Genomic DNA, 17,536 nt, shown 5'->3' with positions numbered 1-17,536 from the left:
ACAAACAGCAATGTGATCCTGACCAGATAATCTGGTTTTTATGATGTTGATTGAGGGATAGATATTGACCAGGACACTGTGGATAACTCCCTGTTCTTCTTTGAAATAGTGCCATGGGATCTTTTACACCCACCGGCAGGCAGATGGGACCGCGATTTAACATCTCACCCAAAAAGCGGCACCTTCCAAAAGTGCAGTGCTTCCTTGGTACTGCAATGGAGTGTCAGCCTTGATTTTGTGCTCAAGCCCTGAAGTGGGACTTGAAACCAGAACCTTGTGTCTCAGAGGCAAGAGTGCTATCAACTGAACCATGTTAAGGAAAGTTTTAATGGAGGAGAGAGAGGTAGAGAGGGGGAGAGAGGTGGAGAGGTTTAGGGAGGGAATCCCAGAATTTAGGACAGCTGAAGGCACGGCTATGGCATAGGATGATGAAAAATGGGGATGCACAAGAAACCAGAATTCGAAGTGCATAGAGATCTCAAAGGAATGTAGGGCTGGAAGAGGTTACTGCAATAGGGGACAACAAGGCCATGAAGAGGTTTGAAAACAAGTTTGAGGATTTGTGTGCCACAGAGTGTAGGTCAGCGAAGACAGAGGTGATAGGTGAGTGGGATTTGATGGGAGTTAGATGGGCATCAGAGTTTCATATAAGCTGAAGTTTATAGAGAGTGGGAAGCTATTGGAATGGTCGAGTCTGGAGGTAACCCAGGCATGGAAAGAAATACCACCACATGGAACAATAGGTCTGTTAATGTGAAAATCAGTGCATTACATTTCAAGTCACCACTGGTACAGCCTTTAGTCAGTCTTTATTGCAACAGTGCATGAAGCAACTGACAGAGAAAGCACATTTGTTATTGGAAAGGAGCCAACAACTCAAGAGGCAAAGCATTTTTTTTCCTGGTGTCAGGATATCCTAAAGGTTGTAGAGACCACAGGTTTGGAAGGTGCTGTTGAAGGAGCCTTGTTGAGTTATTGCAGTGCATCTTGTATATGGTACATACTGCTGCTACTGTGCATTGGTCATGGAGGGTATGAATGTAGAAGGTGGTGGATGGGTGTCAATCAAGTGGGGTGTTTTGTCCTGGATGGTGTCCCAAGCTTCTTGAGCGTTGTTGGAGTTGCACTTGTCCAGGCAAGTGGAGAGTATTCCATTACAGTCCTGAGTTGTGTCTTGTAGATGGTGGATACTTTGGTGATTAAAGAATGTCATGAGTTTTGTACTTTTTGTACTTTTATATATAGTTAAAATAAATTACTTTAATTTGTAGTCAAATGCCCTTGAGATGTATCTTATTACTTGATTAATTTTGATGATTACATCTTCATATTAACTGGAACCTTTCAATAAACACAGGAACAGGAGAAGGCCGTTTAGTTCCTCCAGTCTTTTCCACCATTCAATAAGATCATGGCTGATCTGTGACCTAACTCCATAAATCCACCTTTGCACTTTCTCTAAATAACTTTAGTTCACTAAAATCTATCAATCTCAGATTTAAAATTAATTGATTGAGCATCAATTGCTGCTTGCGGAAGAGTTCCAAACTTCGATCGCCCTTTGTATGTAGAAGTGTTTCCAAATTTTGCTCCTGATATGTCTTGTTCTAATCTTTGTAATATGCCCCTTCGTCCTGGATACCCCAACCAGCAGAATTAGTTTTTTCTCCAGCTACCTTATCTGTTTCTCTTAATATTTTTAAAGATGAATTGTCAATAATCACATCAAATTCATTCTCTAATTGCTCAACGGATATCCCTTCTCCATACAAAGTTGTTTCCTGTTTCAATGTGCATTACCTTGTATTTCTCTGAAAGGATGAAAGAACTTGCATTTATAAAGTTCCTTTCATGTTCTCAGGGCATCCCAAAGCACTTTACAACCAATTTACAGTAATGTTGAAGTGTAACTGATATATATTGTAAGAAATGCAGCAGCCAATTTGCGCACAGCAAGGTCCCACAAATAGCAGTGAGATAATGACCAGATAGTCTGTTTCTTTAATTGTGTTTAAGGGAAAACTAGCATGTGGCAGAAAGGAATAGAAGCATATGTTGATAGAGGGAGATTAAGTAAATAGGGTGGGAGAAGGATCATGTGTAGTGGTTGAGCTGAATGATCTGTTTGTGTGCTGTAAATTCTATGTAATTCTATGTTGAGGGAGAAGCATTGCCCAGAATCTTTCATCAAAATAATGCCATGGGATTGTTTACATCCATAATGGCAGATAGGGCCTGAGCTTAATGTCTCATTTGAAAAATGACACCTTCAACTGTGCGGCTCTTTCTAAATTCCGCATGGAAGTGTCAGCATGGATTCTGATTTAGCATCTAACAATAGGGCTCCCACTTGTCCTGCTTTCAGTAGGGGTTTATCAGAATGGGCGATTAGTCTCCCGTGTGCTGCTTCTGGTGGCCCAGGTGAAACGGTCTTTGTTTGCATGATTTGTACTTGTACAGTATCCAGGCTATTGTGCAATCAAACTGAATTTGATTTCACCCTGCTGGTGCTCTCATTATTCGGAACTACCACTTCCTTGCCAGTTGTGAGGATAGCATTGGAGCCATGAAAAATCACCTGGTAACGTGTCCTGAGAGAGCAACTGAGTGAGGGAGAGATAGAGGGGAACACCACAGGGGGACCCAGAGAGAAAGCAACAGAAACTGGAGTGAGGGAGAGTTCATGTCAGCCTATGATGTGTACTGTTCTAGAATGTGTTTTGCTCCTGGAGACAGGCAGCTTTGGTATTTCTCTCTGGAGATAAGACTGAGCTCTTTGAAACTGGATTTAGGGATCAGTGAATTGAAACAGATTTGGTTTTGGTTTCATATTTCTAGCTTGCTGTGTATTATAAAAAGTCATAAAATTATAAGGAAAATTTTAGTTGGAAGTTACTTATACCAATGATATTTTTGTTGAATCAGTGATATTTACATGGCATCTCATTAGGATTGATAGCTGCAGAAACATCGCCAAAGTAATTTTTGATTTAAGTATTACTTATCTTTAATTTTTTCTATTCTTTTGTGTTCTTTATTTGTTTTATAACTTATGTTATTCAGCTCACCATAAACCAAAAAGTCAAATATTTTATTTGAGGCTTAGTGATACTGAGAGACACAACTCATATAAACGCAATAATTTTTGCAACCAGGTGACATAATCAAATGTGGTGTGATTAAGCATCATGTGCTGTCACATGATTGAATGCCATGTGATCAAATGCCACATGATCAAATCTCCAGGAATATGTCAACATAGTTAGTAAATCTAGCTGAGAATGTAATCACTGAGCTAAAGCTTAAATCCACCTGCCATTCATTAGACCATCTGCTTAATTGGCATAAACCCTTTTTTTGTTAATCCTCCTTAATTTTCTCACCACTTCTTTCCTGGAGGTGTTAACTCCTTGCTAGAGTACAGCTGCCTAAAGATTTCTTGCCCAAGTTGCCATTCTTCTGTTATGAGGTGTAACAGTGTGAGCAAGGCTAACAAACTACTGAGCTCAGATTTGTTCCCACTGTGCAATGTCAGCACACATGCACTTTCAGCAGCCATCATTGGTCAATGATCAGAGGGGTAAATCCTGGCTGATTTTCTTTTGCTAAACCTGGGTTTCTGATGTCCATTGTAGAACGCTTACCATCAAATCCAACTGAAAACAGCTAACTCAGCGCAGAATGGGCACTGTTGTTGGGGCCATTCTGGTCTATATGGCTCAACCTCTCTCTGCTTTACCCTTCAGCCCATCCATTTCCAGATCTCTCCAAATGCTGCTTATCATGCTTATATTTGTCACCTGGACACATAACTTGGTATCAGAAAATATCTTCGAACTACAAGGAGCCCTCTCTTCCAATTTATTTGTGCATGGTAAACTTAGAGCAGATACACAACATTCCAGTCATCATTAACCTCCAAACATGCCCTTTAATTTAGGATGACTTTTGCTTCCTATTACCAATCCAATTTTTAATCCCACAAATTAATTTATCAATAATTGCATGAGTCTTTAGTTACGCCTCAAAAAAATTCTAGGATCTCTGTGAAGCAGGGCTTATTGCATCTAAACACTCAGTGACTACTCCTTTTGACCTTTATGTCTCCAGATGAGCATTGAAATAGTTTCAAGGGTGTTCTTTTCTATAGATGCTAGGCTAACTGATCTCTAATTTTCAAGTTCGTCTTATATCCGTTTTCAATAACAGAGTAATATTTGAGCTTTCTCTTAAAATTGAAATTTGCTTCAAGTTAACATGTTCATAGCATCATCGATAAGTAGGTTAAAAAATTATCTACTGTATGTCTCTGGATTTGAAAATTCACTTACTTCATCGCATACTACTTGTTTTCTTTTCATTTTGAAATCATTAAAATGTGTTCATAATGATTGTGTGTGAAAAATAGTTTGCTACTTTGTACACTCAAAGACAAATTTTATTGTTACACATTGACAGCCCTTTAAAATTCCCAAATCTGAAGGATTTGTGTGAAAAATGAACATAAGAGATAGGAGTGTGAGTAGGCCACACGGCCTCTCACGCCTGCTTTGCTGATCAGTAAGATCATGGCTGATTTTTTCCATTTCCCCTCTACTTTTACTCTCCCTTAGAGTCCACAGTTCAATCAATCCTAACCTTAAATATGCTCAATGATAGAGCACCCACAGCTCCCTGGGCTAGAGAATTCTAAAGATTCACCATCATCTGAGTGAAAAAAAATTGGTAAGGCTGCCAATCAGAGTGTAGCCTTTTCATTTCTCAATGTCCAGGAAGTTAAAAGAAATAAGACTGAGCTAAAGTCGAAAGCAGCTTTCCACAGAAAGGTGAAAGGAACTAATGGAGGATAGGAGTATAGGAATTGCTCAACTAAAAATCCATCTGCTCTGCTTCTACAATCCTGGTAGTCATACGAAATAACGATAATTGAGTTGCTGAATAAGCATAACAATCAATATCGATCAATTAATTTAGACTATTCCCAGACATGAGATGAGGAAAACACCAATGCTTTGGGAAAGTCACCTGTTTCTCCCGAATATGTTACACTTACCACATGCTGTGTGTCATGTTACTCATGAGCTGATAAAGGCTTGAGGAAAGACTTGGTCCACAGCCTGCAACTTGAAGCCCCTGGCCTACTGTCTCAATGCACCATTATCCCATGCAATTTCTTTGTGAACTCTTTAAGCAACACAGGCAATTATTGTCTATTTGTGAACATTTTTACAATCTGAATTTGCATTCAAACAAAACTGAATAATTTTTTCTCTCAGAAAGTATGGGGAGGAGGCCTCCTGCTCATTATCCTGGATTGAATTCAAACTTTGGCTCAGAGATGAAGGGCTGGATTTTCACTTTGGGCTTGTCAAATGCGAATCAGGCCATTTCCTGAGTTTGGAAACCTGAGCCCGTCACCTCTGCCCATGCCCACCATATTTTTGACTCACATGGGTGAGCAGGGTTTTGGTTTTCGAGTCTCCGGGCTGCTTAGAAGACACGCCTAGATTGACTGGGATATTAACTCCCAACTCTCCAGCATAGTTATTATGCTCCCTAGCCCTGATATCTCACACCTCTACCTGCCCCATGCCCCATCCATACCCCCCCATTTCCCCATGCCACCCCAAGCCCCCTCAAACCTCCATGCCCTCTCATACACACCCCATGCCCCCATGCATCCTCCATAGCCTCTCATCCAGTATCCACTATGGGGAGACCACAGGATGTCTTTGAAATAGACATTAAAAAATAAACTCCTAACAATCTACAGAGCTGTCATATTCAAAGATACTTCTTACTGAAAAAACTCTCATTCATAGAAACCACTCAAAGAATATTAATTATCTCAAGTGGTCAATCTGTTGTAAAAAGAAACATTTGTCCACTCACCACATCAAAGACAGACAATACTTTAATAACCCATTAAAACTGCAAATCAAAATGGAAATGTAGCCCCCCCTCATGAGACAAAACTCAGCAAAGCATAATAGCCCCAACATTTTTTTTCTTTACTCTTTCATGGGATATGGGCATCACTGGCAAGGCTAGCATTTGTTGCCCATCCCTAATTGCCCTTGAATAGACTACTTCAGAGAGCAGTAACCACATTGCTATGGGTCTGGAGTCACATATAAGTCAGACTGGGTAAGGACAGTAGATTCCGTCCCATTAGTGAATCAGATGGGTTTTTTCAACAATTGATAATTGTCATGGTCATCATTGCTGTGATGATCACTATATTCCAGATTTATTAATTGAACTTAAATTTCTTGGTGGGATTTGTATCCATGTCCCCAGTGCATTAGTCTAGTGACGGTATGACTATGCCACTGTCTCCCCATAACTATCAAAATAGTCCCTGGGAAATGTAAATTAGAGTCCAGTGAGACTGAAAAACCAGATGACCATTTTTATAGTTGCTGATGCTGTTTCATTTCCATTTTGAGGGAGATTGCCTGTTAATCAATGGAGTGGAGCAGTTGATTTTATTTTGTACTTTCAACAGCAGGGCCATTTTTTTCAAAGTAAAAAGTATCTGGACATTTAAATCTCAAACTGAAACATGCCAAGAAAGTTTCCAAACACATTTTTCTAAAGTACCATAATGCATGTCAACACATACATAATGGTTGTCAATGTGATGGTCAACTTATCTTTGCAGGAAAGAGCCTATGATCAATCACTGTAGTAAAAATACAATTACATTACATACAGCAGCTGATTGTGATATTTGAAGGTATCTAAACATTTAACACTTGCTTGTAAGAATGTTCCAGACTCCTCAGTAGACTTCGCTCAGTGGTCATGAACCCTCAAATCTGGCAAGATTTTTTAGTGCTTCTAAAACCCACACCAACACACAAATGGTGTGGGGAAGGAAATTCCAACTTTCTATCGTCCTCACAATGGCGACCCCAACCTCAGAAGAGTATTCACACTCAAGGCCTTCCCAATCTGCGAAAAGGCCACACAAAAATAATGCTGGTTTGCAAAGGCACAGCAAATTGGAATTTGCAGCCAAAAATCCCAAATTTTTTTGCTTTCCCGACCCCATTTCCACCTCTATCGGGAAATGAAAATCTGGCCCGAGGAGTTAACCACTTCACAAGTTCTTGTTAAACTCACTAGTGATAGAGATATGCTTATTTTGTGGCCCATCATATAAATACCCTTGCCATTGAGGTAATGAGGTGGCTATTGGACTGGATTAGTGATCACAAGGATATAAGATCCAATCCAACCATAGCAATTGTAAAGTGAAATTCAATAAATCTGATCATTTGTGGTTTGTAGCAGAAAAAATATTACTTCTCAATCTGGCAAATAGTCAGCAAAAACCCACTTGATTCACTAATGTCCTTCAGGGAAGGAAACCTGCGAGGCCTACCTATTTGGCCTATTCCTGACTATGTAGTTACCTCAATGCCCTCTGAAGTGATCCAGCTGTCTGAAATGGTCCAGAAACTTAATTCAGTTGCCTAGACAATGACGATAGGAAATAAATGCAGCCTTGTCAATGTCATTCACACCTCAAGTATGTTTTTTCTTAAAAAAACAACTGTGTTTACTGTATCATTGGCCTTGTGCTTATTTAATTAGTATTTGTGTTCTGACAGAGAGGATGTGAAACGACTGCAGACACTACGTCGAGCAGTGCGTCAAGAAGTTACAGAGTTGGAGGTTCAGCTTGAGGATCGGGCTCGGCAACTTGGAGAAGGAATGGGAATGGTAATTTTAATATAAAAGGAAGCATATTTCCTTCAATTACAAAAGCTTGATTTGATTCATATTTGAGCTATTTCCTACTTAGTTTATTGAAAATAAAATGCTTTGCAAACATTCCAGTTTCTTGGAAGTAAATAATACAAAGAGTGGGTGAAATCAGAACACTTCAGTCAAATTTAGCATTTTCTATTTAATCACGTGCTGAGATAGTTAAATAATTATCATCAAAGAAAATTTCAATGATCCGATTAATTGTTCTTTGAAATGTTCTAAAAAAAAATACATTTCAGCATTAATTGGAATCTGCAGGTTTAGAGCAGTTATGGAAAAGGATAAGGAACAAACAGATGTGAAAATATTCAGCTGGAGGAGAGCTGATTTCAGTGAGTTGAAAAAGGATAAGGCCCAGGTGGATCTGAACCAAAAATTGGCAGGTAAAAAAATAAATGAGCAATTGCGGCCATCTTCAAAAAAGTGACCTTTCAGGTATAGACTAGATAGATTCCTATGAGGAGGAAAGGCAGGGCATCCAAAGCTGGAGCTCACTGGATGACAAAAGATATAGGACTGGATTTTCATCTTAGAGGTGGGTAGTGATAATCAAGAAATTTCCTGGCTCGGTGTGCCTGCCTCGGGAGAAAATGCCTGCAAAAGCAGGATTTTCATTTCACGGGGGAGGGTGCTAACTGGAAATCAGGATACTGCCCACAGAAGCAATTCAGGGGCAGCCACAGGGGCAACCGAGCGCCAAGGCGGGCTGGTTAAAAGGCTCATCTCGGTACTCTGGGACTTCGTCCCAGTTGTTTTATATAAAATCAGGCCCCCTAGACCTCACACCCCCTCATCCTACACACTCTCTCCATACCCCATCTATGACAACTCATGCCCTTCTACCCACCCTCCCATGGCTTCATGGCCCCACATACCCTCCATCTCAACCTATGCCCCTCCACCCACCTCCAATGGCTCCTCATACCCCCATGCTAATCTGTGCCCCTCCACCCACCTTCAATGGCCCCTCATACCCCATGCCAACCTGTGCCCCTCCACCCACCCCTAATGACCCCTCTTTCCCTCCATACCAACCTGGTGGCATTTCCATGTCATTCACCCAGTATATACTCTGTAAAGAACTAATGAACATGGAAGTAACAATGGTATGTGCGGAAACGCTTTAAAAAGCAGTCATTCATTCATAACTGCCTTTAAAAAATGCTTTTACTACAACCCTATAAAAGTGTTCATCAGCTAAACCTTTAAAGTATCAATAGCAGAAACTACAAACACTTGACATATCTTTATCTTGTGAAAATAAATATTTAGCAATTGAGAAAATAGATCTAAGAGAAAAAGCTGTAAATCAAGCAATGTTTTCCCTTGGGTGCACCTGTTTAAACTGACTAATGGATGCCTGGGCTCTTAGCCAAGCCTCATTATGCATAACATAGGTAGGAGTGATCACTGCACAGTCCTTGTGGAGGTGAAATCCCCTTTTCACAGTGAGCATACCCTCCATGGTGTTGTGTGGTTCTACCACCATGATCAATGGGATAAATTCAGAACAGATCTAGCAGCTCAAACCTGGGAATCCATGAGGCGCTATGAACCATCAGCAGCCGCAGAATTGTTTTCAATCACAATCTGCAACCTTATGTCCTGGCATATCCCTCATTCTACCATTACCATCAAGCTGGGGGATCTACTCTGGTTCAACGAAGAGTGCAGGAGGACATGCCGGGAGCAGCACCAGGCATATCTAAGAAAAAAATGAGGTATCAACCTGGTGAAGCTAGAACACAGGACTCCTTGCATGCCAAACAGCAGAATCAGCATGCAATAGGCAGAGCTCAGTGATCCCACCAGGGGGACAATTTTAATCTGGCCAATTACCTCACCAGCAGTCTCCTCTTGATCATCAGCAAGGTGAAGGAAGGTGTCATCAAAAGTGCTATCAAGCGGCATTTACACAGCAATAACCTGCTCACTGATGCTCAGTTTGGGTTCTGCCAGGGCCACTCGGCTCCTGACTTCACTACAGCCAAACATGGACAAAAGACCTTAACCCCAGAGGTGAGATTGAGGGTGGCTGCCCTTGACAGCAAGGCAACATTTGATCAAATGTGGCATCAATGAGCCCCAGCAAAACTGGAGTCAATGAGAATCAGGGGGAAAACTCTCTGCTGGTTGGAGTCATAAAGGTTGTGGTTGTTGGAGGTCAATCATCTCAGTCCCAGGACATCACTGCAGGAATTGCTAAGGGAGCTGTCTTAGGTCCAACCATCTTCAATTGCTTCATCAATGACCTTCCTTCCATCATAAGGTCAGAAGTGGGGATGTTTGCTGATGATTGTATAAAGCTCAGCACCATTTGCAACTCCTCAGATATTGAAGCAGTCCCCGCCAGTATATTTGAAGGTGGGCAGCTTGTAAAATAAAGCAGGTCGCCAGCCCATTGCCTTTTCGCCCAACCCGACCTGCCTCACATGTTACAGTGGCCGGGTAAGGCGTCAAGCAGCCCACCCACCCTAAGGCCTATTGAGGCCCTTAAGTGGCCAATTAACTGCCAATAACTAATTTTTTGGTCTGTGGGGGAAAGTATGAGCAAGGCGAGCAGCCCAGCAGCTTTGGCTCCACGGGCTGCTGTTGGGAAGGAAGGGTGGTACCTCCTTTGGGGGTTTCCTGTGCCCATCTGGGGCACCACCTCCAAGATCATACCCTCCCCCCCACATATCTCACTCCCTGGGATGTCTAACCCCACCCCAGTCCCCATACCCCCAGCCAGGCCTGCCCAAAATCCCTCAAATCCAGGAGACTTTATGTGGGATTTTCCAATCCACACTCTAAGGGCAGAATTTTACGGCCCCATTTCGGTGGGGACGGGGCCGTAAGATGTGGCGAGACATTCTAAACCTCATTGGCTTCGGCGAGAACGTAAAGTCCCGCTGCCGTAAAATTTCGCCCTAAGTGTGGTAGAGGGTGGGAAAAGCGGTGTTTTTCCCTCTGGGCGCAATGGCAGGTTTTCGTGCTGTATTGTCTGTTTCCTGCCTCATTAATTATGCATCAGCAGGAAACACATTGGATTGCGGGTGGGCAGCCTCTGATTGGCCTGCACCGCAATGACCTCAGTGGTTCTTTGCTCTGGGCGCCATATTTAAGCCACACCTACGTACAGGCTTCTCAATGTCTACAGCCCAAGACTGCCCCACAGAAGACATGGCTCCCAAAGGGAAGAAGCACTCTGCTCCTAAATTGAGTGACACCTCCCTGGGCCACCTACTGGATGCCATGGAGGACTGCCATGATGTGCACTATCCCGATCATGGCCAGAGGAGGTCCACCAATCCAGCTTGGGAGGCGGTTGCAGCGGCAGTCAGCTCTAACACCACACAGAAAAGGTCAGCGATCCAATGCATAAAGAGGATGAATGATCTCATCCGTTCCGCCAGGGTAAGTCAACCATCGCAACACTCTCAACTCACACACTCACAAGCCCATCAGGCATTCTCAGGATGACACTACACAGGGATCTCCCACACTGCCAGTTCAAGGGACATCACCAGTCACTCTCGCACCACACATCTTCACATCTCCATCTGGGCTCATATCCTGTGTTGTTCACATTCACATTCGTGCATGGCTCCACTCACCACCCGCACAAGGCAGGGACCCTTATCCTCTACCTTGGCATGTGTCCTGCTCACAATATCTCCATTTGTCTTTATGCAGGACCAGCTGGCTGGCACACGATAGAAGGGAGAGATCCCAGACCAGAATCACACAGTGCAGAAGGGGCCCTTCGGCCCATCGAGCCTGCACCGACACATGAGAACACCTGACCTACCTACCTAATCCCATTTACCAGCACTTGGCCCATAGCCTTGAATGTTATAACGTGCCAAGTCTCATCCAGGTACTTTTTAAAGGATGTGAGGCAACCCGCCTCCACCTTCCCAGGCAGTGCATTCCAGACCGTCACCACCGTCTGGGTAAAAAAGTTTTTCCTCACATCCCCCCTAAACCTCCTGCCCCTCACCTTGAACTTGTGTCCCCTCGTGACTGACCCTTCAACTAAGGGGAACAGCTGCTCCCTATCCACCCTGTCTATGCCCCTCATAATCTTATACACCTCGATCAGGTCGCCCCTCAGTCTTCTCCGCTCCAACAAAAACAACCCAAGTCTATCCAACCTTTCTTCATAACTTAAATGTTTCATCCCAGGCAACATCCTGGTGAATCTTCTCTGCACCCCCTCCAGTGCAATCACATCCTTCCTATAATGTGGTGATCAGAACTGCACACAGTACTCCAGCTGTGGCCTCACCAGGGTCCTATACAACTCCAACATGACCTCAATACTTTTGTAATCTATGCCTTGACTGATAAAGGCAAGTGTCCCATATGCCTTTTTCACAACCCCACTAACAGGCCCCTCCGCCTTCAGAGATCTATGGACACACACGCCAAGGTCCCTTTGTTCCTCAGAACTTCCGAGCGCCAAACCGTTCATTGATTACTTCCTTGCAAATTACTCCTTCAAAAGTGTATCACCTCACAGGGTTTTTCAGGGTTAAATTCCATCTGCCACTTATCTGCCCATTTGACCATCCCGTCAATATCTTCCTGAAGCCCAAGACACTTAACCTCACTGTTAACCACCTGGCCAATCTTTGTGTCATCTGCAAACTTACTAATCCTACCCCCCACATAGTCACCTAGGTGTGGAGTGGCCGGAATCAAGGCCCTCGATCCCTATGTGGTGCGTGCCATTGTGCTGGCTGGACAGGACTGGCCGTGCATCAGCTCATCCTTCAGACAACGATACCGTGAGTCTACTGTCGTGTCTTCGAGTCGCCTGCCATGCACCAATTATCTCTATTTTCTTTCATAGGCACCTCTGGAAAGTGCCCAATGGCATAAAAAAGCCAGACCCTCATTTCCAGCCCTGAGGACGGCTCGGAAGAGGAACCAGAAGATAGCACCATAGAGAAGACCCCGTCAGAACGCGCAACCACACCCTCCACCAGTGCAGAGACACACACTTTGGTGGGATCTAGTTCTAGGGTAGCCTCGGGGTCACAATCTGGTGAGCACAGCACACAATCTGTTCCAAAGCAAGTGGAGGGAGGGACATCCAAGATAGCCGGCACTCGGAAGACTAGTGAAGGCCAGGGTTCTGTTGAGTCTGAGTCTGATGATGAGCCTCTGGAGTAGTTGGAATAGTTAGCTGCAGCGAAAGTCAGGGAAATATCAGGAAATATCAGCTGCTTTTCTCAGATTGCAACGTAGGATGGAAGAGCCTGTCCACGTTCATTCTGAGGTAATAGCACTGGAATGCCAAAGCACTGAGGTCAACACTGATAGAATGGCGGTGACCATGGAGACCTTGGTCCAGGGCATAGGTCCTACACTGCATCAAGATCTGCACTTCATCAGTGTAGGCATTGGTGGTATCCATCAGTGGCTATGTCAGAGGGAGGCGGGGCAACTCGATCACACTCCATCTGCACCTTCTCCTCAAGGAGTCAGCCAAGGGACTTCGGGCACCCATAGGGGTGGACCAATACCCCTGGCGACATCCACCCAGGTGACTCCAGGAGTGTCTAACTGATCCCAGCCCCTTCTGCCTCCAGCTCCACAGGCCAAGGAAGGTGCACCTGCCCCACAGTGGAGACCAAAGCAGGCCTGGGTCCCCCAAGCTTCAACCCTCCAGAGGACGTCTGCCAAAGTCATCACAGACGAAGAGCGTAGCAGTCAACAGGCTGCCTCCACCTCCACTGAGGATGTTGGGTATGCACCAAAACGTAGCGGTAGGGTTAAGAAAATGATTAAATATTAGGTGCACGACAGTGGCACAGGTGTGAACCACACGTATATAATTTTCATCAATGTAAATATAATTACACTTATTTCACATCTCTTGTTAATGCCTCCTCTTTATGGTGAGCTGTGTTGTTGTTGATCAGTTGTGACACCATGGTCCCTCTCCTCACTTATCATAGATGTCGCTGTCATGGGCCTCTCATCTATGTAGTGTGCTTCCATATCACCACAGTCTGTGTCCATTCTCAGATCATTCCCGAAATCAGTGATGCCTCATCCTTAATGTTAAGTGTGCTTGTGGAAGGAACCTCATTCACATGTTTTACTGGGTCATGTCATGTTCATTCTTGGCTGTTCAAGATTGAGGCTGAGGCGTTCACACATCTCACCTGCATTATTGAAAGGTGAAGTTGTCGTGCCCACGGAGAGATGTTTGAACGCACGAAGAAGGGTCATATACCTGGAACTCCATGTACTCACTATCGTCTGGCAGGATTTTCAATCTATTAGCCCTTACTCAGAGCTTGTGTCTGCCTTGCAAGTTGCCAACTCTTTGGGTGCACATATGCTAAGCTCACTAATAATTGTGAGCACCTTCCCACCTCAATGTGTCGGATCTCTGCCCCTTGAAGCCACATTATTGCACTGGTGTTCGACTCTACAACCTTGAGCCTTTCTTACCTTGTTGTTGTCTGTATTGCGGCCACAAGGCTCTCGTCACAATGTAGGGATGCAGCGCTGTGCCATACCTACTGCGTACCATACCCTCACCTAAACCCACGCCGAGGTCAGTGATGATAAATCCAAATGGTGATGTGTTACGGTCAATGGAGCATTTGAGCATGCTCTGGAAGCTCATATGATAGCTTTAGACAATGTTAAGGGCAGCAATGGGATAAGAGCGAGGATGTGTTGAAACTGAAGTGTGCTCTTCATTACCAACGAGGCATGACCTTGAGGGCTTCATGGTCTCTTAGCATTTTGGAGCTTGAAAAGGCCAGGGCTGGCCATGAGGGCAGACTGTGTCCAAGAGGATGCATTTTAATGATTGGCCGGCAAGCGTGTGAACATTGTGATCCTCAGGTGGTCCACATCCCTGAAAAGGTCAGGATGAATGCAGGCCTGCATCTCTAACTGAGAGTGCCAGATGTCAATGTGATGGAGAAGAAGGTGACACAGGTGACTAAGTGATGTCAAAATGGATTAAAACCTGCGGAACATCCTTGGCAACCTTGGCCCAAGTGTGGCCTATCAGTGTTACCGTCAAGGTATCACCATCAAGGCGACAGAATATGTTGGCCCATTGGTGGAGATGTATCTTGTTGAGGAGCTTTCTCAGACTGAAGGCATATAGCTAAGACTCCACTGAGGATTGTACAGCAGCTCCTGCCTCTACTAGGCTGCCGTAGCGACTGGGATTTTGGAGAGATGCTAGAAGAAGCAAGTGACGCCTGATGTCGGGATGCCCTCCTCCAGGTAGCATCTCATCTCAGCAAGGACACGTGTTCTGAGGCTTCCTCATCCTTCAGGGTCATAATCAGGACAATGGTTAGATAAAGGTATAAGTACTCACAGGTGGAAGTGCATTTTTGAAATGTTCATGTGGGCCCATGATGGAGGGCACTTGTCCAGGAGGAAACTCACTACAACTCGTCATCCTCCTCTGGTGGTTATGAGGGTCTCACGTGCACGCCTGCCTCGTCTGGCCTGTGCTATGGTCTCTTCCCCTGCAGCCTCAGATTCCTGGACCTCATCGCCCTCATCCCTTTCAGACACCCTGTTTGCGAAGGCCCACAATTACATCCCCCACCCCTGATTGAAGGAGACGTGCAACTCCTCAATGTCGGCATCTGGCAGGTCCTCACCCGTTTCCAGTACCAGGTTGTGCATTGTGCAGTGATGATCCGTGAGACCCTTTGAAGAGTGTACTGGAGTGCTCTGCCAGATCTGTCAAAGCATCGGAATTGCATCTTCAAGATACATTGCTCCACCAATGTTCAGGTAGTGGCATGAGCATCGTTGTACCTTCTCTTGGCAGAATTTTGGTGTCCGCCGCATGGGCGCCATCAGCCATGTCCTTTCCGAGCACCATTTGTCACTGAGGAGTCAACCCTGGATTCAGTGTGGTGCCTTAAAGATGTCTAGGATCTGCAATCTACTCAAGATGTATGAGTCGTGGCAGCTTTCTGATTATCTGGCACAAACCTGCATGATTTGTTTCTTGTGGTCACAGAGCAGCTGCACTTCAAGCGAGTGGAAGCCTTTCCTGTTGATGTATTGGAGTGCCTGTTGCCAGGGAGCTCTTACAGCCATGTGAATGTAGTTGATGGTACTCTGCACCTGTGGGAATCTGGAAGTTGCAACAAAGCCCAGAGCTCTAGCATCCTGGCTTGCTTGATCTCTAGCGAAGTCAACCTAGCTGTGGGCCTTGGCAAAAAGGATGTCTGTCACCTCCTGTGCGCCAAAGCTTGAGAGATCCCACAGAGCTCCCTAGAGGAGCTCTGGAATGAGCCACTAGTGTAGAGGTTAAGAGTGGCAGAGACTTTCAGAGTCACTGGCATTGGATGTCCTCCCAGTCCTCGTGTTGTCAACTCCTGGAGAATGTGGCAGATATAAGCCACCAGATCCCTGGACATGCAGAGGCATCGGCGACACTGATTCTCGCTGATCTAATGAAAAGACATGCGTGTTCTGTACACCCTGGGTCTTGAGAGGCACTTATGGACAACATTCCTGTGAGCCTCATCCTCTGCGCCCGGAGGGGGCCCTGCTGCCCCTTGGTCATAAGGGTGGAGCGTCTCACTTTGCCGAGCCTGACACCACTGTCGCAATCCTCACCGCCTTCCCTCCTGCCTGTATGCGATTATGTAGGCAGCAAAACATCCAACCTCTATCTTCCTGAAGGTCTCCTCTCTGCAGCATCAATGAGAAAAAGACGAGTCAGCATGATGGTCCAAAGGTACTATTTCTCTTGATGACTACTGAGTGACTGTGGGTTCAAGGGCTTGGTTCTAGTGTCTGCACCTATTCGCCACTGAAATCCTGGCCAGTGCAAGGTATGTTTCAAGGTGCTCCTTCCTCCCTCCCTCCGCCTTTATATGAACAACTGCAATGAGATTGCTTTGGCCAGGCCCTGGGATCCACATCTACTGCACTCTAATATTAAATTCTTTGGAATACACATGGGGCAAAATTTTTCTCTCATTAGGCGGGCGCGTGCCCGACCCGACCGGCAATGATGTCGGGCGAGTGTCCCAATGTTATCATGCACTCTCGCGCTATTTTGCTCGGTGGGCGTGCACAAGAGTCGGCAGCACGCCCGCCAACAATTAAGAGGCTTATTAAGGGCCTTAATCAATTAATTAAATCAAATTTTCTGCTGCCCATCCAACCGTTCAGTTGGCGGGCACGTGAATAGGCCAAGCGTCCTTTGTATTTTGCAAAACCTCATCCACGGGCAGGATGAGGTTTCGACCAGTGATTAAAACAAAATTAAAAACTTTTAAAATTAATTTTTAACATGTCTCTGCTCATGTGACAGTCACATGAGGGGACATGTTTTCCTTATTTTGCCATTCTGTATTTTTCACGTTAAAAATCTTCAGCTCCCTGAGGCAGCTCTGCCTTGAAGGAGCTTTCGCTGAACGCACCCCTACCCATGCGCTGGCTTCCCCGCTCGCCTCCCTCCCCCTGCCACCCAGGCAGTGCTGAGCGTTTCAGCACGCGATTCACCCTGGCTGGCTGTTAAATCACGGTTGGAGTCCGATCATGGGCAGCGGAACGTTGCGCAGCTGCTCCCAGGCCCGCCCACTGCACCCACCCGACAAGGGGAAAATCCTCCCCATGAGATCTAACTTTCATTGAGGAACTGAGAGTATTTGAGGTGGGGCTGAGGTTTCTCACCTGTTAACCTGCCAGCGCCAAGACTCTGAGCTCCTGCTTTTAAGATGCATCTGCAGCTCGTCCAGTCACCCAGATGCTCTTGACC

General features: G+C 45.0%; 1 protein-coding gene across 8 annotated transcripts in view; it reads left to right on the top strand.

Annotated features, from left to right (window-relative positions):
- itprid1 (ITPR interacting domain containing 1) overlaps positions 1-17,536 on the top strand; it is a 259,239-nt gene that overhangs the window by 189,786 nt on the left and 51,917 nt on the right. For all 8 annotated transcript variants that reach the window (XM_078540090.1, XM_078540089.1, XM_078540085.1 and 5 more), the window contains one exon: positions 7,620-7,731. In XM_078540090.1, the coding sequence (XP_078396216.1) occupies positions 7,620-7,731 (112 nt within the window). The remainder of the gene's footprint in view (positions 1-7,619; positions 7,732-17,536) is intronic.

This window comes from Cetorhinus maximus, chromosome 4, assembly GCF_964194155.1.
Source record: "Cetorhinus maximus chromosome 4, sCetMax3.hap1.1, whole genome shotgun sequence".
Lineage (NCBI taxonomy): Eukaryota > Metazoa > Chordata > Chondrichthyes > Lamniformes > Cetorhinidae > Cetorhinus > Cetorhinus maximus.
The sequence above is the reverse complement of the archived record's forward strand: the minus strand, read 5'-3'. Positions and strand labels throughout refer to the sequence as shown.